The sequence below is a fragment of the Aythya fuligula genome, chromosome 19, assembly GCF_009819795.1.
Source record: "Aythya fuligula isolate bAytFul2 chromosome 19, bAytFul2.pri, whole genome shotgun sequence".
NCBI classification, from domain to species: domain Eukaryota; kingdom Metazoa; phylum Chordata; class Aves; order Anseriformes; family Anatidae; genus Aythya; species Aythya fuligula.
In genome coordinates, this window is record NC_045577.1 from 4,252,882 (window position 1) to 4,275,928 (window position 23,047).

The window sequence follows — 23,047 nt, forward strand, 5'->3', positions numbered from 1 at the left end:
ATAGATAGCTGCAGTGGAGTAAAAGGGGGAAGGTGATCTGCAGTTATTCAGGGAAGCCGGTATGTTCTGACGCTTCTTGAACTCATTTCAGTAATCGGCAGGGGAGGTGAGCAGATCTCACGGATTCAGGCAGAGTCTGGCTGCAAAATTCAAATTGCTCCAGGTAAGAGCCTCTTTGTGTGCCAGGTGAAGGGGTTTTAGTGTTGAAGGATGTTGTGTCCACCGTATCAGGTGCCTTGCCTTGGTCCTAATGTGTTATCACCGTTAACAGGCGATACGCTAAGCTCACGTGCATGGGAGGGCTGTTGTGGGACTGTCCTCCCTACGAGCACAGCAAGCAGGCTTGTCGGGTGGTTTGGGGGTGAAAGTAGCAAATTAAGGAACTGTCTTTAACCAACGGATGGGTACAGTGCAAATGGACAATCTGTGTTGTTTTTAAAGCAGAAATTGCAGCTGTTTAGTTTTCTCCTGGTGGTACCACTTCGCTCAGCTCGTGCAATTTGTCTCTGATGGTTTGATCTGCTCCAGCTCCTGGCAGAAAACATTTCGGGAGCATGGCAGCAAATCTTTGTACGATCCACCTTCCATTATAAGAACAGGACCATGCTATTCAGTCTGCTAGTGCTGCAGCCTGTTTGCTTCGAAGGCTGTACTACAAGTGCTGTGCAGGAAGCTGTCGATGAACGTAGTCTAGGATTTAAACCTCCCTTAAGTTGGCAGGGAAGGCTTTTAAAGAATGCAGACACCCAGCAAATATTTTAAATATGTTGACCCTGGATGTCTTTGAATTCATGGGCATGTTTGGTGTGCAGAGGGGGGTGTTTTCATTAGTACTTGATCGTTAACCAAAACCGCTGCCATTTTTGAATTCCAAGTATTAATGTGGTGTGGGTTTTTTTTTCTCTAGCTTGTGTAAGGAGTAATCACTCTTCTGCCTGCCTAGTGAAGGCAGTTTGGGTGCTGAGTCAGGAAGCATCTAACCCCTGTTGTTCTCTTGTTTCCTTTGCAGACAGCGGTGGGATGCCCGAGAGGCCCTGCGTACTCACCGGCCCGCCAGAGAGCATTGAGTGAGTTCTGATTTCATTTTTCTCCTTCCTCCTTCTCTCTCTTCTCCCTAATGCTGTGCTCTGTCAGTGGTGCTACTCGGTTAGCCACACCAACAGCTGTTGGCCTAGAGAAACTTGAGGGTCTCTGGAGCATAGAGCCTCTTGGTCTGATGCTTTAAACTGCACCTCAAAGGCTTTTTTTTCCCCCGTTGTAGTTTGAACCCTCTGCAGAAATTTCCATGGAATTCCCCTCCGCAGGGCAAGGTTGCTCCTAGGGCACCTAGGATGCAGTTTTCTAACTGCAGCTCTCCAGGATACTGAGCTAAGCTGTTGAAGGGCCCCTTCTCTTCTCCCCTTCGCTTCCCTCCTGTTGAGCTGACGTCCTTCCAGCTGAAGAAGGTCTGCATGAGGCCTCCAAAGCCTGTCAGTGCCACTCCAGAATACCCTGGAGGTGTTGGTGGTGTTGCACAGAGCACGAGGCCCTTGGGCGTGCTTTCTCTGCACTGCTGCCAACAAGAAGCAAAGGACTGAACCCAAGTCTTGAATTCTGATCCCTGCATGGTAGAGACACGTGGCCAGCCAGCAGGGGTTTCTACTCTTTAGGCCTATAGAAACTTTAGGGACAGTGTTTCCTCCCTCCCCCTTCCCAGGAGCTGAGTTTGAGACTCTCACAAACCAGTTGAGGACCTCCTGCTGGAACTGGATCCAGGATCCTCAGGCTTACAGGAACACACTTAACATATGGAGCTGCTCTTTCTCTCCCCAGCCTTTGGGTAGGTGGGTTTTTTAAAATCCATCTGGAAATCTTTGAGTTGCATTTGATAGTGAAAATACATGGGCGCAAAGACTGTCTCTCTAAAGAGAAGGCAATCATCATTCTTCCATTCCTAAGAGATCTAAGGGTACTTAAATCTCCTTACTTTACCATAATGCTGCAAGCAGTGAGCCAGAATAAATATAATTGGCAAGCTCGTGTTGCAGGGCAGGCGATGTACTCTTGGTGATATTGAAGTGCTTTTTCCCCCTTTGCAAAACGATATTTCAGAACAAGAGTAAAATATTAAATCCCTGGAATGCCTGATGAAATGCAATTGGGGCAAAATGGGGGACAGGTATAGTTAAGACCTCATTGTTCTGAAATATGTAGTTAAATGTAGTGATGTCCAAGGCTGTCTTTAAATGCAAATTAAAAAAAAAAAAGAAAAGCAAAATAAAATAAAAATAATAATAATACCAAAAAAAACAAAGTGAGAATACTCAGTTTTTGAAGCAGAACAAAGTGTTGAGTATGTGGAATTTGGTGAAATTTACTTTGCTTCTGTGCTGAAATTATTAAGTTGGTTGTTTGAACTATATTTTCAGGCTACTCAGAGAAATATTAAAGTAAGGAAACCCTTCAAAGTTGTCAGATATCTTGTGTGAGGAGAGTTTTCATTAGTTATATCCAGTGGCAAACTACCAGAGCTAATTTCCCAATGACCCCTTCTCATCTGATCTACGTGCTGTATTGAATGTTGCAGTCTCTATGGTCATAACTTTATGCAAAATGTAGAGGTAGATTAAATAAAACCTCTTCAGACTCTTTCCGAATATTTGAAGTGGGCTTCCACAAATTCCATCTTTTGCCTTGTTTTGTGAGCAGGTTGAGAGAGGGCAGTGCTCTGATCTTTGTGCAGCCTCAGATCACCACCCCTTGAGCTGATTCAGGTGAACGTCTGCTTGCGAGGGATGATTTTGTGCTGTTTCTTCAAGTTCCCAGGTAGAAGACAGTCCTCGTAGGGTGCCTGATATGAAGTGGAGAGAGGGGAGATGTTGCTTTAGACTGAGTAGGGAACTGGAGACTTCCTGCTACCTATTTGAGAAGTGCTGTAGGAAAAGTGCAGAAAAGGGACGTGTTGATAATAGTCCTCGAGATGAAGGGAAGGACCTGCAAGCTACTTCTGACGTGCTAAAGATTTTTAGAGGAGGTATCTTTAACCTCCAAAATGCTTCTTTGTGTCTGTCTCTTCTCACCAGGAGTAGAAGAACCCAGTCTCTTTCACTGGTGGCTGCTGCAGTATCCTTGCCTTGCTTCCTGGTGTAGCTTCAGCACCTGCTGTTTGGGGCAGAGGCTGTTAGAACAGTGTGCGTGGTGCTGCTGGTAAGAGCAGGCAGAGAAGGGCAAGGCAGTTGCCTGTGATCAGAGAGAGGTTAACCAACATGCTGCGGTACTATTGGAGCAGTGTCTGTTTTGGCTTGACCAAGGAGAACAGAGATTGAGTTTTATTAAATATTATATATAATTTATACAACGTGTATAATAAAGCTTTAAAGAGTTCAGGACGTAGAGCATCTTCACTCAAAATGTGCACCCCAAATGTAATAGCTCAGCTATTATCCTTAACTTCCAACAGTGTCAGAGCATGCTGCTGCTCTTCCTTCTCTCTTCCCCTTTCAAAAAATCAAACTGCTTATAAGTAATCACGATAGGGGAAGTTGTACGTCCAAGGGATAAAAAAAAAAAACAAAGTGCTAACTGTGGTTTCCTTCATCTTTTCACTTCTTCTCCTCTCCCCGATCACTTCACGTTCCAATGGTTCCTAGTCTCTTGCTGACGTGGAACAATGTTGTCTAATGGTTGTTTCCCTCGATTCTTTTCCAAGACAAGCAAAACGGCTACTGGGGCAGATTGTAGATCGCTGTCGGAACGGACCTGGTTTTCACAACGATGTTGATGGCAACAGTACGATTCAGGAGATTTTGATCCCGGCATCCAAAGTGGGTCTAGTCATCGGCAAAGGAGGTGAAACAATAAAACAGTTGCAGGTGCGCAAGATGCATTTACTTTAGGGCTCTCTTCCCTACTGCAGCTTCTCTAGATCAACAAGAGCGTGCTGAAACGGAGAGCCTTAAATGCTCTAACCTTCTACAGCAGGGACTACTCTTCTGCCTTCGGAAAGCTGGACTCCAATCTTGTGTTACAAACGAAATCGGTTTGGCCCCAGCTACGCATGTAGTGGAGTTTTGCCAGAACTGTGAAAGAAACTCGTGTGCTTTAGATAACATTTGGTGTGCGCTGGTCAGGAGGGGATCCCTGTAGCTAAGAAAAAGCTCTCTCTAGTCTGCTGCTGCAATAGTTTTTAATGCCAGCCATGCTGTTGTAGAGTGCTGTGCTTCTCTTTTGTTGTTGATCTGTGATGAAGCTGGCGTTTGTCATCTTTTTTTTTCCTCATCCTACCCCTTTCTAATTCAATGTTTTGTTATGTATAAATCAATGTTCCTAGATATTCTAGCATCCTGCACAAGAAAAGCACCTAGGTCAAAAATGCAGGTTTTTTGGATGCCCTGGTTAGGCCTCTGTCATCCAGTAGTTTTAAGGCTGATCACATAATAACTTATGTGCAGACAGCTGCAGATTTTGGAAATGGCTAAAAAAAAAAAAAAATCAGGTGAAATAGAGGGGTTTTGCTTTTAGGAGAGATTCAGGTATTTGAGATCTTCAGGAGTAGCACACTTTCTGGCAATCTTTTACACTCCAGGACTATTACTGAATTTATGCTATAAATACATACGAAGAGCTAAGGTAGTGTTCTGCAAAGCTGCTAACGCGACCTACGTAACGTTTAGTAACCAAAATATAGTCCCTAGTTTTAGGGACTCTGCTTAGCAAAGTGCTCTGTGCTTTTTCTTCAGGAGCGAACAGGTGTGAAAATGATTATGATCCAAGATGGTCCATTGCCTACTGGAGCAGATAAACCTCTCCGTATTACTGGAGATGCATTTAAAGTACAGGTACGTAATATAAGTAAGCAGTTGTCCCAGAGTACTGATGAGAAGCTTAAACATAAGTGTATTTGTGAATGTCTAACAGTTAAATCAAATTGTAAATGATATCATCCTTGCTGGTTTTGTTTCTTCTATAAGGTTAAAGTATGAGTAGAATCAGTTAAAACTGGACTATCAGTTAAAAAAGGACTATCAAGTGTTGGCTTGTTCACTGTATAACCTAGGAGCTCTTATTCCATGTAGATGGTAGACGTGGGTAGGAGAAGAGTTGAGGAGGATGGTTTGGAGAAAGTTTGTGAAAAGGTTTCCAGTCTGAAGCAGAAGTCGTAGATACGTGGTACTTAAGCAAATGGGTTCGTAGTGACTAACCTACACAGACATTTGACAAAGTGAACCTTCCACAGAAGTATTTCAGACAGCCAATTGACGCAGGTAATTAAAAGTAGAGAAAAAAAAAAAAAAGGAAAATAACCACAACTCCTGAAACCAAGGGGTTTGCTTAATATTGGTACTTCGGTCTCCTTGTGTCAGGGTTCTACCTGTGATCAGCCAGAGGCTGGAAGATTGCAGCATGATAGGAGTTCTGGAATTAAAGTTGAGCTGTGGCACGTTCCGCTTCTCAGCAAGTGCCTTTCATACCTTGCTAAGTACTTAGCTTAGCATAAATCTAGCTTAGCATTCCTGTCTCTAATAAAAATAGCTTTGTTTCATAGGCTCTCCCTAAGCATAAACTGCTGTAACAGTTGATGCTGCTCAGGTATGTTTGGGTGGCATTTTTCAAGCCACTTAATGTAACTGGACTTTTAGATTTAAATAATTTTCAAAATTCTTATGCTTACTACAAGTATAGATATGCAAAAATATGAATGGGAGTCTTGCTACTTTTAACCAAATCATGCTGTTAGTGCTGATGCTTTCCAGATGGTTTCTTCTACCTTGCAAGATTTGCTGTTGTCACATCTTCCATGCCATAAGTTATGGCAAGCAATCACAGAGACTTCATAGGCTGGAAGATCTTGGAGGCACTTAAAGTTCAGCATGCTTAGAAAGCACTTAAGAAGCTCGATGAGCCTTGGGTTTTGGGGGACTCTGTGCTTCAATGTACAAAGTTCTTAACCATCTCAAATCACTAGCAAATATCTCAGATGCCTTATTTCTATCTTGATGTCTCTGAAATGTCTCGAGTTTTCCCCTTATGTAATAATTAGGAAGGGGACATGGAAAATTAAAAAAAAAAAAATGTATGTGAAAGGAGTCAGATTTGCCAGTGTCCCTCAAACTTGCAAATAGAAGCAAAGCATCAAAAGATTGACAGTTAATATATTGAGACAAAGGCTCAAAGGTTTTCACATGTGGGCTTTTTTTTTTTTTTTTTTTTTTTTTTAAATGGTGGCACTGCTTGCTTATTTCTAAGGCATGTTTTAACTAGCTGGGCTTATGTGCAAGTCTCTGAAAGGCCTGGAGAGCTGCAAGTAGGTAGGAAGAATATCCGTTTGTCTCAGAAAATGCCTTGCTGCAGACTTGTGCATAACTTCTCTGAGTGCCAGTAAGCTCAGTACTGGCCACTTGCCTTCTTGATACATGTTCTCTACCTCTTAGTGGATATACTGTGTGCTGTGTTGCCACAGCTTGTACCATACTGTTATTTCAGCCCTATCCAGTAGGAAAGGGCCTTCCCTTCATTTAATTTTAAAAAATTGGTGGGAAAAACTAGTGATTATATTTTTAAAAGCTAAAGCTCCTCCCTTTGGATGTAAGCAATTGCACACAAGGAACTGCAGCCTCGCACACCTGGCACACTTTGACATCTTCCACATCTGACCAAAACAGATCTTCCCCGACTGGTAAATTAGCCCCTGTTGAGGCCCCAACGCTGAGGTGGCAAGCAGAGTAAATTTAAGCTAACTGTAACTTCTTTCCCCATGTAGCAAGCGAGGGAAATGGTACTGGAGATCATCCGAGAGAAAGATCAGGCAGACTTCCGAGGCGTACGCAATGATTTCAGTTCTAGAATGGGAGGAGGCAGCATAGAGGTATGTTTTCTTCATGCTAACCTCCCTGTGGGATGGGCAGTGGGTGGAAGTCCTCGAATTTTGCATGTAACTTGTAAGCTGCTTCTGAAAAGCAATGTGCTCTGTTGCCAGAAGAGTGAGTCTGGCTGCAAAGGGGAGTTCTCATGGACTCCCAGATGGTGCTTCTCTAATTATCTTTTGAAGCCACATTCTTGCAGTGCAGAGTTCATTTAGCGGGGAAGGAATTTGCGGCCATGTGTTTGTTTTTCTTAAGGGATATGGTTGTGTAGCCTGGAGCAGCTTAATGTGGCCCATCCTCGTAGTTAAGTGCATCTCCTTGTAAAATCAGAGTCACTTGGTCTAGTTCTGAGCTTTCATACTGCTTTGCCTTTCCCATCAGGTCTCTGTGCCCAGGTTTGCTGTTGGAATTGTGATAGGAAGAAATGGAGAAATGATCAAAAAGATTCAGAATGATGCTGGAGTTAGGATTCAATTTAAACCAGGTTTGTGTGAGGATGGAGAGCTGTTACTTCCTTACCAGTGTTCCACTCTGGGATCGCTGCGGTGATTCTGCTCTGAGGTTCCAGCAGCTAGGCTTTCCTCCTTTAAAGGTGCATTGTCTCTTTCTGAAACCTGTTTGAATGACTCTCTGCTTTCTCATGCACTTTGTTTTTCAGAGAGTAAGATTTTACACATCTTACTTGCAAACAGTTGATGTCACAACAGTAATGTCTTGACTGGTAATTGTATGGGAAAACAAAATACCAGTAACCAAACCCACTTTTATTTCCTGTTAAAGAATTCTCCTTCAGGACATTAAAGCCTTTGGGGATCAGGAGTTGATTAATTCTAAGTAACTTTCTCTGGGTCCTTGGCTGTCTGATCACCTATCAAAGCTGCCTTTGTCCTCTTAAAATTATATCAACCTCTCTCATGGCTTTTTGACATTGAAAGTGTTGCCTTTTAAACGCTGTCCCCTCTGCAGTGGGGTTGGGGTTTTGTCTCCTTTCAGTACCTGGAAGAGTGGCTGAAGGTGGAGGGAAGGGAGAGCTCTTGGGCTAGATGTGTTTTGTGAACGTGCTGCTAGCAGTGGTGGTGCTGGAAGGAAGCCTTTGTTGGTGGGTGAATGTTCCCTCCTTTTAATTTAGTCTTTGTCACTTCTCTTCACAGATGATGGGATTAGTCCTGAAAGAGTCGCACAGGTCATGGGGCTTCCCGATAGGTGTCAACATGCAGCACACATCATCAATGAGCTTATTCTCACAGCACAGGTGGGTTCTGGAGGCTCTTGGGTGGAAAGAGCTTATATGAGAATGTAGTATTTGTGCATGCAGCTGTGTGGATGGACCCTGCTGTCTGAAGAATAGCAGTGTTGCATTTTTTCCTCTGGTAGACCACACATGCTGCTGCCCAGGAGAGAGCTGCCAGCTTTGGTTTGGTTTTGTTTTTAAATTGGATCTGGGCTCATTGAGCTATAGGAAGGTTCCCTTTTTTTTCAGGCAGCATCATGAGGCTTCATTGTAGTTCCATTTTTACCCTCATGGTGAGTTGTTTTCCAGTTATTTGAAAATGATGACCCCGTGGAATGGAGCCCAGCGTTAGCACGAGGCAAAGGCTGGAGGCTCTGCTCAGAAGGGCTGAGTAACACTTGGGGTAGCACAGTATTAACAATGCTCGGACAGTGCCTCCTCTGCTGCCTCTTCAGACTCCAGTCCTCAGGTCTGGTGGCTGTGGGAGGCAGGAGAAAGGCAACAAATGTTGGTGTATGCAGTTACTGTGCTCGAAGAACTCTGGTAATTGTCCACTTATGTTTTGAGGCCTGCTGTGGTAGCCTCTGAGGGCTCACAGCCTTTGCTTTTGGAGAAATCAGTTATCCAAAATAGCTATGTCCTTTAAATGTCTTTGAACTTTAAAGCTGCCTTTGGAAGTTCTGGAAAATGTGCATTTCAGCTGAGTAATTCCAGCAGTTCTTTGAAGAATGACACTTGAAAGGGTTTCGAAGGTAACTTCTGCGTGAGTCAGTGCCAAGTTCTATTCGTTGTTATGATGAAAGCCCCCACCACAACCTAAAAGTCCCTTAGTAGCTGATGCGCGTTTAAAGGTTTATTTCAGCAGATACATAGGAATGCATTTAAAAAATATTTTTATCTTCCTGAGTCAGGAAGGCAGCTGCAAACCTACATCACTGGCATTTCTTTAAATTACTTCAAAATCTGGAATGTGGAACTGAAGTCCAAGAATATCTTAGTTCAGAGCCATTGATTATAATGCTATTTAACTTACCTTGCTTTATTTTGTTTTTAATGTGCATTGGTGCCAGCAAAAAAACCACTAATACCAATTTTTTGCCTTCCAAGGAACGAGATGGCTTTGGAAGTTTGGCTGTCGCCCGAGGAAGAGGTCGTGGCCGTGGAGACTGGAGCGTTGGAACACCTGGGGGCATGCAAGAAATAACCTACACGGTGCCAGCTGATAAGTGTGGTCTTGTTATAGGCAAAGGTAGGTCTGCAAACATAAATATTAGAGCTTGCAGTTTTTCTGTCTCTGGATGGTCACCTTCTTGCTGCCTGGCAGTGGGGTTTGGGAGTTTTTTGTAATTGTAGGTATTTAGTGGCCTGTGAACGCAGCGCAGGAATAAGCGAGAAGCACTTGTGGTTGTTTACTTTGTGGTGTTCTCGCTCATAATTGTACTCTCCAGGCCCTTGTTCACAATATGTAAGAGGAGCTCTTCATGCAGAGCTGTCAAGTAAGCCTGTTATAACAAGCAGCTGGCTGAGAAAAGGCAGTTTCGTTTGTGGATCCTTTTTAGAGAGAACTCATTTAAAGGACAGTTTATCAGGGACGAGCAGAACAGTCGTTTTGTCGTGATGAATTTCTGTGAGTGCCGTGTGATAAAATGGCAGGGCTCTGAATGTGGCAGTAACTGTAGCTGCTTCCAGCCACAGACCTGAAGCATCTGATGAACAAAGTGAAGCGGTGGGGCTTGTCTGTATCACAGCTCATGCCTGAGCCTGTCACAGAACAGACTGGTGCCCCACGTGCACCTCATCTTGCTCAGGCGAGCACGTTTGCTGCCACGGAGGCCCCTTTGTTGCCTAAACCGTTGAATCTCTCCATGCTAAGGACGTGGACAAGGCACCTGGCCTTTCTCTCAAGAACCAGCCCACCTCCAAGACACTAATAAAAACAGAGCAGCAGCAGCAGTCTCAAATTGTTGTAGAGCACCAGGTAACAGCAGTACTTGAATTAGAACCAGGAATAGCCCTGTGGCTTTTAATTGTTGCGATGCTTTGGAGTTAATACACTGATATATCAAAGGGGCTGTATTTAAGTTTTCCATCTGCTTATTTTAGAAAGAATGGCATATGCCTAAAGTAGCATTTAAGTAATCACAGTTGGCTTTTAGTGTCAGCAGAGGTGAGGTGAGTAGAATAGGAACAGATTAGCCGTGACGGTAAAGGAGGCAGAGACGGGAGGACATTGTGCCACGTTCCAGTGGCATTTAGTTTCCTGCTGTCCTGTTGGGCAGGGCTGAGCTCGTGATGAAACGCGTTGTGCCCTTGTTCCATGGCCGTGCAACCCTGCTTGATCCCTTTCACACGTCTGGGTCCTGTGGTACCCTGAACTGGATGACAAGGGACACAGGTTACGGGACACGGGCGTGCAAGGAGTGTGTCTGCAGTCGGTTTCAGATGTTCTTTGCTGTAAACCTGCTCACAAACCTGGGAACTTTCTCAGTATGGCAAAACACCTGCGCTCCCCATTATGCAGATGCTGCAGAGCGATTGTGCCTGAGCTCAGCGAACGGTCCGGTTGGGCATAGATCGAGCAAAGCAAATTTTAAGCCCACAAGTGAGAGCTGTGTGGATGGAAAAATCAAATTATAATGAAACTTTATTGCCGGATCCATTAGTCATCCTTAATAAAGGATCAGAAAAGGTCACTTGTTGTTCAGCAGTGCACTGAAGTGGAGCATTTGCGACTACAGAGAGCACTGTGCTGAAAAGATAAATGCAGGTAGTGGAGTTAGATGTCCTAGCAGTCAAGTGCGAGGCCTGGCACAGGCTCGCTGTGGGGGTGAAGGGTAGCTTTTTACCTTTGTTTCCACAACAACAAAACAGGGATTCTTACCCAGCCAGATCAGAAGCTTTCTGGAGTGACTAATTACTAGTTGTATGGTGATTTGAATGCTCGTAGCTTTGTAATACCACCTTGCAATCGGTGCTCTTACGGTGCCTGTGCTCTTAGACTGTTGCAGCATTCATTTTTTTGTCAAGTGAGTGATGGCTGCAGCATTACCTTCTGGGGTCTGGACGGGGTGGATGTACCACGCTCTCCATCTTTTGATGCAACACACCCTTGTCTGCTGCTTCTTGTTTCCTCTCCCACTGCCTGTGGGGCATTACAGGGGAGAGGGGATATTAATTTGGGGGTTAGTGTTTTTAACCAGTCACCAATTTCAAAGCCTTTGCTCACACCCCAGCTTCCCCTTTAGTTTCTGAGCAGTTTCTGGCTGTTAATGTTTGCTGTGTGTTTTTTTGTTTGGTTTGTTTGTTTGTTTTCTTTTTGCCCCTGTGATACAGAGCTTGGCTGCTAGCCCTCCGTGTGAAATCTGGCCAAGCCCTCCGGGCACGTGTAGCTTGGTATCCAAGGCTCACACCTGAGCAGTGCATTTCTTGGGCCCCTGGGGATAGGGTATCAGGTGTGGCCAGGTAACTGCTTTTGTACTTCCAGCTCCGTGTCCTCGCTCCAGAAGCAGGGAGGAGAGGGAGACAAGGAAGTTGGCCTCAGCTCAGTCTCTGCAGCACGTACAACAGAAGATCCAGGGCCCTCTTCTTACGAGGACTGCTTCTCAGCTTCAGAGTTGGAGCCCTTTTGAGCCAATACCAAGTTCTCGGCTCCCTGGAAATCCTGTGTGTAGCTTTTTCCTCTAGAGGGTGGGTAGGTGCAGCTTTTCTTCTCTGAAAGACTCGAGGAAGGGTGGAGACGAGCACCATACACATGTCAAGAGCTTTCTCTGTTTGGTGGTGCTTGGAAACAAACCGCAGCCTCTCTGGGCCCCCGCTGGATTTCCATGATAAATACAGCAATATTGACAGATAACGTGGCTGGCCTGGCTCTTGTCAGCTCTGCCTTTTAGCAGGTTTGATTAATTGCTTTACGATTTCACGTCCAGCTGGGGGGCCACTCTTGGATCGCTTCTGCCCCCCATCAGGTAGAAGAATGGAGAGGGCTGCTGAATGCAGCTATAGACAGCCACCATGTGCCCAGCGGGTCACCCCGTCAAGAGGGAAGGTGAACTCCTTCCGGCACCACACAGCATCCTCTTGGCTGTGTCACTTCATCTGCATGCTCAAGGCCGAGTTAGGAAAGCTCGGATGGGAGGGGGCGCTTTGGCAAGTGGCAGGCTCCAAAGGGCGAGGAGAAAAAGGAGACCGAGTCCTGGTGCTGCAGGTAGGAGCTTGGGGCCTCTCAGCAAACCCCGAAAATAAAGGGACGTGATCCTTCGGCGCTGCCCAGGAGGGAGCTGATGTGGAAACAGCCCCAGCAACTCCCAGCTTGGTGCTGAATGCTAAGTGGGGAAATGACTTGAAATCTATATTCTCGCTTCCAGTCTGGTGAGAATGCTTCAAATTTCAGTCTGCTTTTGGAAGGAGCAGGGTAGTCAGCTGTGCACGCAGCAGCCTGTGTTTATGCTTCTGTCCCCACAAAAAGTTCTCCCTCTCCTTCGTGACCCATAGCGTGTTGGCTCCTGTGCTTTCATTAAGCACGGGAAGTGGCTGTTGACTCAGATCTCACCCTAATATGTAAAAACAAGGGTTTGATACAAATCTGCATCTGATAAAAGCATTGAATAAAATAAAAAAAAAACTTCTTGGACTGTCAGCTCCATCTTACGGCTTTCCCTTGTGTGGCTGAAAATGACTGGCTTCGATTTCGGCTATGCAGTACAATCCCTGTTGTCTGCCCAGGGGTGTGACACGACTATCTTTTGTTAAATGCATCTTCTAAAATTCATTTGGAAAGAGTTAATTGCCCTTTGGCAAGCTTTCCTCCTCCCTTCCCCAGAAAGGCTTTAAAATGTTAAAAAGGTCACGAGTCCATTACAATGAACCGAACAAGTGTCTGCGACATCCACAGTTTGTTTTGAAGTTGTGCTGGATGTATAGAGATGGAAATGCGAGCAAAATTGAGGAGGGTTTTGGAGGCTTTTTAATTAAAAGTGAACAAAAATCTCTGGTTGCTTTACTGTGCTTGCTGCGTGTCCTTTTGGCTGCTGATTTTGGTTTGTGATTTAGGATTTGTAAACTCCCTTCCTTCCCCGTACCCTTTAATTTCTCCAGTCGAGCGGAGCTGGTCTGTAAGTTGTGTGAGCTTCCAAAAGAAGAATTGAACCATTGTAATGTTGGCTGAAGCTTTTGTTAAGCAAATTTCATTAAGAGACTGGGACCTAGCAGGTCTTCAGGAAATCAGATCTCTTTGGCTGGCCCTGGAGCATCCTGCTCGAAGCACTTGGGTGCTCTGGTGTATCCAGATGGCAAAGTAGCCAGACGTGGTCACTGCATGCACAACTGACTCTGAGATCATGGAAGACAGCTTGGGATCCTGCTCCGTGGAGGGCTGTGTGTGCTGTGTTGTGCCTAGGAAGCGTGCTGAGCAGAGGTTTCTCAGGGAATAAGCTATTGAACAGCACACTGAGATAGCTTTTCTTTGGTTTTAAGCTACGAGGTGTGTGGCTGGTTGCTTTTTGTCTTGTTGGGAGCCTGGCAGTGTGCATGCAGGAAGGTGGTGTGTTCTTAAAACAGCACCATCAGTGCCCTAGAAAGCATTTCAATAGCTCATGGTTTTGGGTCATGCTTACGAGGTAGCAGGAAGAAGTGACATGAGCTCAGGTGACGTGGCTGCTTACACTACTGCCACCCCCAGCCCACCTTGCTGGAGGCACACAGAAGGTAGCTGAAACCATATCCTCTTTCCCAGAGTCTCGTTCTATGCTTTTATGGAAGGAGTTGCTGAAACCCTTTGTCTTGATTTCCTTTTCTTCAGGTGGCGAGAACATCAAGAGCATAAATCAACAGTCGGGAGCCCACGTGGAGCTCCAGAGAAACCCACCTCCCAACACAGACCCCGGTGTACGAATATTCACAATCAGAGGAGTTCCCCAGCAAATTGAACTCGCTAGACATCTCATAGATGAGAAAGTTGGTGTAAGTTGCATCTCTCATCTTGATCTGTCTCTTTCAGAAGTGGTTTCTTCACTGTTAGGTACACGTAGGCCTGGACGTGCAGGATGGCACAGAATGCACACGCTTACATTATTTAGCTTCAAAACCATTTATTTGCTCATTAACAGCTATGTGGATCTTTGGTCCTCAAGCATCCATTGGACTAATTTTTTGCTGTGGTCCCAGAGGAAGATCGAACTGTTTGCTGACACTGAGTGTAGTGGGCAGCTGTATGAGAGGGAAAAGCAACTATAATAAGGGATAAGAAGGCTGGCAAATGGGATTTTGAAGGGAAGACAATAGTGTTACTGTGTGAAAATGGCACAGTCCTGGCATCACCACACGGAACCCCTTGCTCCAGTAAATCCAGGATGACTTTTATCTTCCACTTAACGCAGCGCTGTGGTATTGAAGCTTAATAATGTCAGGCTGGAGTACTGCTGGAGGGGGAGGCTTGTTAAAAGAAAGTAAGGAGAATACTGAACTGGGGAACAGAACTGAAAAACAACCTCTGTGCTGAATTACTTGAGGCAGCTTGATACCAACCTCAGGATCCAAGCTATTCAGAGGAAAACTTCTATCTGTTCCATAGTCCTGTTAGCCCCTTTGTGGCTGGCCAGAGCTGCTTTTGAAGCTGAGCTCCTGGAGTGTGCTGACAGTCCTGAGAACTGCGTCCTTGGAGGATCAGTCACTTCTTTCAGGTGCTTGGGTTTAATGGAACACGTTCCAGGCTGTTTTCTCCCCTTTCTTACTGCTCATACTAGCTACCTTCACCCTCTGCTTAGAGCTGGCATTAAGTATTTGTGGATTCCATGACAGGGTACCAGCATGGGTGGACCTGGAGGATTTGGTCAAAGCCCGTTCAGCCAAGCACCCGCTACACCTCATCAAAAGTAAGCTTCTCCATCTCATCACGGGTGTGTTGTGGGGAATGGCTGGGAGCTGTAAAAGCACGGGGAGAAGCGTGGTGGGCCCCGAATGGGTGGTATGTAAGTGGAGCCTCTTAAAAGGGAGCATCCAGAAGAGATGAAACCTTTCAGCTTGACTACAGGAAGGATTTCAGCTACTAAATCATAAGCGAGGTAGGTATTGGTGTCTCCAAAATTCTGGTTTCTAGTGCAGTGAGTGCAGAAAGAAGCTCGAGCTGCACACACTGGGGTGTTGCTCAGTACAAAGTGTCCTCACCTTGGCTTCATGAACAGACCAACATCCACGTGGTTAGCTGTTAACATCTACACATCTAAAATATTCCTTTTGTTCCCTTGTTCGCCTGTTCGCTCAGCAGTTGCTGACTGCAAATAATTTTGTTTCTCCGGCCAATTTCATGCATATGACCTGTGAAGTGTGTTACTGTCTACTTCAGCATGCCTTTTTGTCCTCTGCAGTGGTCCTCAGGCGTTTATGACACAGGGTTGGGGCAGTACCTACCAGACGTGGCAGCAGCCTGGACAGCAAGTCCCAAGTAAGTTTTTAGGACCTGGGTTTGAGAAGGAAATTGAGAAATTGCCCATTTGCAATTGCCACTTCATGTCCACTAAATGTAGGTTCATCCGTAAGACCACTTCTGTGATAACAGCAAAATGAATTCCTGAGTAAAGGAGGTATGCGGAGGTGTGCTGTGGTGTTAGAGCTCAGAATAAGCCAAAGTCCATCAAAAACAGTAATGTTTTTTGTGTGCTTAACTGCTTATTGCTTCCCTTTTTGTGTAGAAACTTAGTCCTTGCTATCTGTTCCTCTCTAGCAAAAAATAAAATCTGTTTTAGGTTTTCTCCTGCCAGGATTCTCTGAGCAAGCACTTGCCAGCCCCACTTTCCCCTAGCAGGCACACCACATATGACGGTGAGCCCTCCCATCTCTGTGCTCTTAACCGTATGGATTCTTGATTATTTTTTTGAACCTGCTCCTTATGAACTCTTCTCCAACTCCCAGTCTGATGGAAAGACTGGGAAGTAGGTGCAGAAAATGGAGAAGAGGTTGTGTGGCTGTTGTCCTGCTTTGTCCACACTGACTGTATCAGTGTCCTCTCTATCTCCTTTTGGGAGCTGATGGGAACTGCTCAGCCTCCACAGTGCTAAATTCCCAGAACGTACCCAGCCAGATAACCAGCTTTCAAACGAAAATAACAGTGCACAAATGTTGGTTGGTAGTCGTGAGTTCAGGATCTGAGCCCAGATCATCTCTGCCGTTGGGCTTTCTGCTCCTGGCTGGCTGTTATTCTTCAGGGTTCCAGGTGTCCGTTTTTTCCCCAAACCGTTCAGTCAAAATTCAGCAGGCTGGAATGGAAGTTCCCCATTTCAGAATAACTGAAGTAACGCTGGTAGTGATGTTAGTAACTGCATCGTACTGTCTTCAACTACCTCAGCAATGGTTTGTCCTAAGCAGAGCAGGTTTGTAGTCTGTTTGTTAATCTGAAAGGTTGTGTGATGGGCAGTAATGCCCAACAGAGTGGTTTTTTTAATCACAGTTTTTCAGGAAATAAGAATCTTTCCTGTGAAAACAAAAGCTAGCACCAAAAAAGCTGGGGACAAGGGTTGGGGGGGGTAAGCTTAATTGTGAAGGGTTTTAAAGACAGGTGCCTTTTGGTGCTGTGGCTGGTTTAGCATTGGAGCAGATTATTATCTTCAGTCTGAATTCCCCCTGTTTGAGGTACCTGGGATGGAGGAAGTATTGGGGGAACGCCACCAGCGATTGCCATTTTGATTCCCTATGGCACTGATCACATTTATTGTTGATGAAATTGTGCATATCTGAAATCTGGAAATCCTCAATGGTGCATTCTTCATGTTTGTGCATTTCTAGGGTGCTACAGCTGGACATAGAAACCCTGCATGGGACCAGGGACTTGGCATTAAGCTCTGAAAAATGCTTTGGGAGAGGGCTGCTGCTCCTCAGAAATCCTAGTCTAAAAAATCATAATTTTTCCATAGAGCTCTAGGGATATGTAAAAAGTCAGTAGCTTGGTTTTCAGGACAGCAAAATGCAGTGGCAGGCTTGAAAGGATTTTTTTTTTCGTACAGGAGTGGAATAGTACAGTACTGAAGAGCAGAATTTTCCCACTAGCTTGTTTTACAGGAAGAAATGTTTTTCAAATCCATTCCTGTGCAGTCCCCAGAGCACTGAGCTTTCCTGAGCTCGAGGAATCAGCCTGCTCCTGCACAAGCAGAGCAGTCAGTAGGGCAGGGAAAGCCCTACAAAAAAGATACAGTTTTTGTCTTTATTTAAAACCTTTGAATAAATGCCTATGAAACGTGCTTTGCTAATTGCTTTGAGAGGTGTCTAGAAACTCACCTGAGTACCTTCCCCTCTTCCTTGTCTCCCCCAGACATTCTCTTACCCTGCCCACCTGCCACTGGGAGAAAAATCTCCCCTTCTCTAACACCTTGTCCTCATGCTCACATCCTCTGGCTTTAGAGTTTGGTAATTAATCAAAGAAGCCCAGACCTTTGATTCCCCAGATACTGCAGTTTGCATCCCGACAGCAAGCACTTTGCAGGGAGTTTGTCAGCTTCCTGTGGTTCCCAAGGGTCTGCCTTCAGTGATCCTACCCCTGTGCTGGGTTTCGCATCGCGAGGATGTGATTTGGGGGCAGATGTCTTATTTCTGCTGTTGAACCTGACGGAAGAAGATCAGTTCTCTAGTTCTGTGTCCATTAGGATCCTCCACGCTCCTGTTTGTAGCCAGGCAGTCCCGGTAAGGGGAGGACAGACGGGGTAAGGCAGTGCCCCATGCAAACCTCACCGCTCGCTCCTGCTGCAGCTCCCAGCGTGACCCAGTCAGGCCAGGTGGAGCCCAGAACAGCACAGGAGGATAATTATCAGAAACTGGGTGAATTCCTGGTTTTACCCTTCAAGTTTTAATTCGAAAACAGCCTCAGGAAGGGTTCCCCTCCCTGCCTGTAGGAAACCAAGCGCTGCAGCCCGTGTTCGTGGCTCCTCCAGCCCATCAAAGCACGGGCTGAGCCGTCCCCGGCTCCGAGGGCCAGATCCCAGAGTGCCCTCCTTGTGGGAGGAGGGGCAGGCCCCCACCCCCTACACATGTATTTAGATTTTAATTACTTCCCCCATCTTAAATAAATTAACTGGCCGGGGAAACGTTTGGCCGTGAAGCGCATTTAGCTGCGTGTCCTTTCAGCCTGCTGCGGACTGTAATTCTCCCAGAAGAAAAGGCATTGAAGGAGGCCCTTTGTCGGCATTAGCAGGTGGACAGTTGAGGCAGCCTTGACCTCTGCCAGCAAAGGTCCTGACTTGTAGCGTTGGTCAAGTCTTTTAACCCGCTTTTATGCCCCCGGACAGGACACTGCTGCCCTGTTCCCTCCACCCACCACGCTCGCAGTGTTGTGTTCCCCCTGCCCCCCACTTCAAAGCCCTCCTTTCGGCCGCGCTGGGGATGCAGCAGGGGCGCTCAGCCGGGCTGGGAGAGCTCCCTCCACCTCTCTCCCCTTCCTCGCTGCCATCCCTGCGCCTAGTGGCTTGCACTTGCCTTTCTTTGCAGTTTTTTAACCGCTGTGTTTTCCGTTCAGGTTTATTTTTGCCTGCTGAGGGCCCTTTGCTCCAAGGGAGCACAGGCTCCCTGCCCCTGCAGCCAGCAGGTTGGATGCTCCCCTTCGACACCGGGACGTGCTGGATTGAAGGCGTCTTGGTGTGGGAAAGAGGGGACCCTTCCCCCCTTTCTCTGACGTTTTGGGGTCTGCGTGGTCTGCCCGTGCGGGTCTCAGCTCAGTGCCCCAGCCCGTGCTGGGTTTCACGGCTGCTGGTGTGTTTGTGGCAGCTCCCCCCAGCCCTCGGCACTGCCGGGGCTTTGTGCAGAGTTCGTGGCCCCTCTGCTCCTGCAGGACTGAGCCAGGAGCCGTGTGGCTACCGCAGAGCTCTGTGCTCGGGTAGGCAGCAAGCTGCAGGCTCACACAGCCTTGTGGTGCAGATGGATGGGCAAGGATGCAGACCCCAAAAATCCAAGTGAGATGGCTCAAAATGCGCCCGTTTCCGCAGTGGCTGGAGGCTGAGGGGCCGGGATCTCAGGTGTTTGAGCTGTGCTGTCCTTGTGCTAGCTGGGAGTGGGCTTAGAGCCTCGGGTGGTCCACGTGCAAACCCAGCAGCTCCCAGTCGGTTTGTTATGGCTTGAGCACGTCCCAGCGGGGCGGAGGAGAGGGGTGGAATTAGGCTTAAGGCACTTCAGCGACGCACAGGTGAGACGAAATCAGGAGCTCGGGCTTTTTCCTTGGCTTTCCCTGAACTGAGGGCGCCCAACACTGCGGAAATGTGGCAGCTGAAGCGTGGAGTCTGGGCAATTCAGGTAGCGCCAGGGCCTGTCTAGTGGAGAAGCAGATGTCACTGGCTGGAAACTGTCACCTGTTCCATATTGACGTGCCCCTTGTTGTCATCTTTGCACAGGCCAACAGAGCCAGCAGCAGAACAGCCATCCCGATTACAGCAAAGCATGGGAGGAGTATTACAAAAAACAGAGTGAGTGAAACAGGGTTCCTGGAGATGAGCGAAACAGAGTTAACTAATTCGACGACTTGCATCTCCGTCCCCTGGCGTTGCCAGCTTCTAGTCCCCTGCAAACCCCCTCTGGTCCCTCCTGCTGGTGATGGTGCATGTAGTTCTTTGGCTGGAAGCTCTCTGTCGTGTTGCCTGCTGCTGGGTGCTCCCGCTGAGCTGCGGCCCTCAGTAGCCCCCGTGTCCACGCTGGCACTTGGCTTGCCTGGGGGAAAATTAGCACATGCTGAGCACTGATGCTCCCAAAGCCCAGAGAGGTGAAGGTGGGTTGTCAGGAGGCAGGAAAACTCCACGCAGAGGTGTGGGGGGAAAAACCTGAGCCTGCCTTTCTCTGCTCCGTTACGAGGCGCGTGGCTCCGGCTTCTGGATCTGCATTTGCCACCTTGCTGCTGAAGCCTCCGGGCCACGGATGAGCTGTGCAGGCCGTCAGGCTGTCCCGGCAGCCGTGGGAAGGGTTTTTTTTAACGCTTTCTGCCTGCTCTTGGCTTGTCACTCGCCAGCCAGCGTAAAGCCTGTCCTGTCGCATCCAAACAGCAGCTACCGGCGTCGCTCTTTCAGGGTTCTGCAGCTGTCGGAAGGGGGCTGGCTGTTCTTTGAGCTTTGCAGGAGGAGACCCCTAACCCTGAGCTTGCCGAATTGCTCATCTCTCCCTTTTTTCCCCTTTTTTTTTTTTCTTGTCCCCTCCAGGTCATGCTGCCAGCGCTGCTTCTCAGGCAAGTTCCCAGCCGGACTACACGATGGCTTGGGCAGAGTATTACAGACAGCAGGCTGCCTACTACGGGCAGACACTAGGGCAGGCTCAGGCCCACAGCCAGGTCTGTATTCGTGTTCCCTGAACCCCGCTGCTGCTCCCCTTGGGGAACTGGGGGGAGTGTTGGGTTCCTGTGGCAAAGCAAGGAGGTGTTGTGTGGTCGAGGAACTGAAAAATTGCTCGTTGCTATCGATTGCTACCGTCGTGTTACCTCAACACCAGAGTCTAATCTGCCTGGACAGGGTGTTTTTTTTCGGGGGATAACCAAGGGGTTGCTTGTTTGTTTTCCTGGGGGCTTTCCTCATAATCCCCAAGCTGTTTTGTGGCTTTGGGGAATTTAGGTAGAGTGAACGATGGATCCAGGCTGGTGAGGCAGCGCGACACCGCTACGTCGTGCAGACTTCGCCTTTTCTCTTGCAAGCTTTGTGCTAGGGTAGGAGCAGCGTGCTTGCCTGGGGAGTTACCTGCCCTGAAAAGGAGGGGAAAACTATTGGAGAAAAACAATTTGAATTAACCAGCTGCCAAGAAAAACGTTGCCTCACCTGTCCTTCAGAGCACTGGAGAGATTTTTTGTGGGATTTATCCTGATAAATTCAGGGCTTTCCTGCGTGCCGGGTTTGCAGAGTGAGCATCTAAGCGTTTGGCAAAAAGCACGAGCAAACCACGGGCACCTTAGCGGGGTCAGACGCTTCTCCCCACTGAGTCGTGCCTTCCCTCTGGCTCCTCAGAGCCAGCAGCTCTGGATACGGGAGGCACGGGGGAGCCTGCCCCGCTGTCATCCCCAGCCCCGCGCCGCCGGGGTCGAGCAGCGCAAGACGGGTGCGGCATCGGCGCTTGCCGCGGGCGCCGGTGAAGTGTGACCCAGAAGTGGTGATAAAAGGGGAGTTCTCTTCATCGCTCCCGCAAAGACCGAGCCTCTAGAGAAGGGAGATGTTGTTCAATAAAAGGCACGAGCTCCTGGAAGGAGAGAGCTCGGGGAAGGCAGGCGGTAGGGCAGAGAGCTCCGCGATTGCGGTTGGGAGCATCGGTTGAGGTTATAGCCTGCCCTGCTGCAACGGGGACGGAGAGACCTGTGTGTGTGTGTCGGGGGAGGAGGGTTAGGCAGCTGTAAGAATTTGCCGCCGCCGAGTAACTTTTCCTTTATTTCCCCCCTCTCTCTCTCTAGGAGCAGTAGAACAAGGTCCTCGTGGCAATTTTTTTTTCTTGGAATCATTGTGGAAGAAAACCTTTTTGTAACAGAGGTTTCTAGATTTGCAACATTTTGATGAAGACTTTTCTGTTTGTTTGTGAAACACTAGCTGTAGGATAATCTATACTGAACTTTTCTAAGAATCAGGAACAATTAGTAATGTACTAAACTTATGGACATGCTGGTAATTCTGTTTCTAAATTTGTAAAAAAGAAAACACCAAAAAAAAAAAAAAAAAAAAACAACCTCCGGGATTCTTTTTGGAGAGAAGCCAGAGAATTTGCAGGCACCAAAACGCACCCCAGAGCTGTGACATTTCAACATGTGTTTTTTTGTGTGTTTTTTTTTTTTCCTTTTAATTTTCGATCTTTTCTGTTGCAACAGAAAGAGTGGCTTGGAAGTCTTAGGTGGTATGTAACAAATCCTAAAAAGAAAAAAAATTTTAAACAGTATTTAAATATTCTTAAATATGTAAATTCATTAAATGTTTTACTTCTAATTTCTTGTATCTTGGCTGTCTTTGATTTTATTGCATTTTTTAAAAAACTGAACTATGATATGTATTGTAATTAATTATGTGAATTCTGTATTGAGACAGTTACTGTTTTACTGTCAGACAAGTTATGGGCGGGGGGGCATTTTGTAGGGTTTGTATAATTTCTAGAGTCTAAAGGGGTAATATAAAAACGTGTTAATTTTTTAGCAATACATTTTTTCATGTCTCCATTGCTAGTTGCATTTATGTATCTAAGACCTCCAAGCTTGTTTAAAAAAAAAAAAGAAAAAAAAAAAAGAAAAAGACCTTCCTCTATGCTCTCAGAAATATAAATACTGTTATTTTTAATATTAAAATGAACCTGCTATTAGTACCTTTTAACAAACACTGTGGAACATAAAACCATATAAAAGGTAGTAACTATTTTTTAATTCCAAGGTGTTTTTTGCTTTTTCATTTCTTTTAAATATTTTCTTATCTAATATTTGTCAAATTACCTAGAGAAATAAATGAATCTAGTATTAACCACAGTATGCGCTAAATAATTTTGATTTAATAAAAGGGATAATATGATTTCCAATGTTTACTGTAGTGTTTCTTGTACAGATAACAGTGTATTTTTAAAGGAAAAAACGGAATTGAAGCTATTTTTTCTTGCCTTTTTAATTGCCCTGCGGGACATTCCGTTTTGAAATGTACTGAAGTTACTGTTCTTGGGTTCTTTCCTTATTTTTCCTTATGCTTGAAATGTCTAACTATAAAGAAAACGCGATTGGATAATGTTGAGCATGGTGTTTAAAAAGAAAAAGAAGTGTTCTTTTTATTTGACTGACAGTTGCATTTTACACTCTATATAATAAAATTCCCACAAGGTGTCTTGTGGGTGAAGTATCTCCCGTCTCTTTCTCTCCGTTTGCTCCCTCTCTGCGCGCCGAGCTCCCCGCTGCCGCCCGGGGCTCGCATGAGGACTTGGGGATGACTCCAATACCTCAACTTCGAGCCTTAATTCCAGTGCGACCCCATTCCTGTCACATCAAAGTGCCTTTTGGCACCACCACATTGTGTTT

At 46.4% G+C, this 23,047-nt stretch overlaps 1 protein-coding gene across 3 annotated transcripts in view; it reads left to right on the plus strand.

Moving 5' to 3' along the window:
• Positions 1 to 22,264, plus strand: part of FUBP3 (far upstream element binding protein 3) — a 38,626-nt gene extending 16,362 nt beyond the window's left edge. For 2 of the 3 annotated variants that reach the window (XM_032200314.1, XM_032200315.1), the window contains exons 6-19: positions 92 to 163; positions 1,010 to 1,067; positions 3,689 to 3,851; positions 4,719 to 4,817; positions 6,740 to 6,844; positions 7,224 to 7,326; positions 7,994 to 8,094; positions 9,181 to 9,322; positions 13,871 to 14,031; positions 14,869 to 14,942; positions 15,435 to 15,511; positions 19,437 to 19,508; positions 20,232 to 20,359; positions 21,461 to 22,264. In XM_032200314.1, the coding sequence (XP_032056205.1) occupies positions 92 to 163; positions 1,010 to 1,067; positions 3,689 to 3,851; positions 4,719 to 4,817; positions 6,740 to 6,844; positions 7,224 to 7,326; positions 7,994 to 8,094; positions 9,181 to 9,322; positions 13,871 to 14,031; positions 14,869 to 14,942; positions 15,435 to 15,511; positions 19,437 to 19,508; positions 20,232 to 20,359; positions 21,461 to 21,469 (1,364 nt within the window). In that variant the 3' untranslated portion in view covers positions 21,470 to 22,264. The remainder of the gene's footprint in view (positions 1 to 91; positions 164 to 1,009; positions 1,068 to 3,688; positions 3,852 to 4,718; positions 4,818 to 6,739; positions 6,845 to 7,223; positions 7,327 to 7,993; positions 8,095 to 9,180; positions 9,323 to 13,870; positions 14,032 to 14,868; positions 14,943 to 15,434; positions 15,512 to 19,436; positions 19,509 to 20,231; positions 20,360 to 21,460) is intronic. The other variant, XM_032200316.1, reaches the window with a different exon arrangement.
• Positions 22,265 to 23,047: the final 783 nt, after the last annotated feature.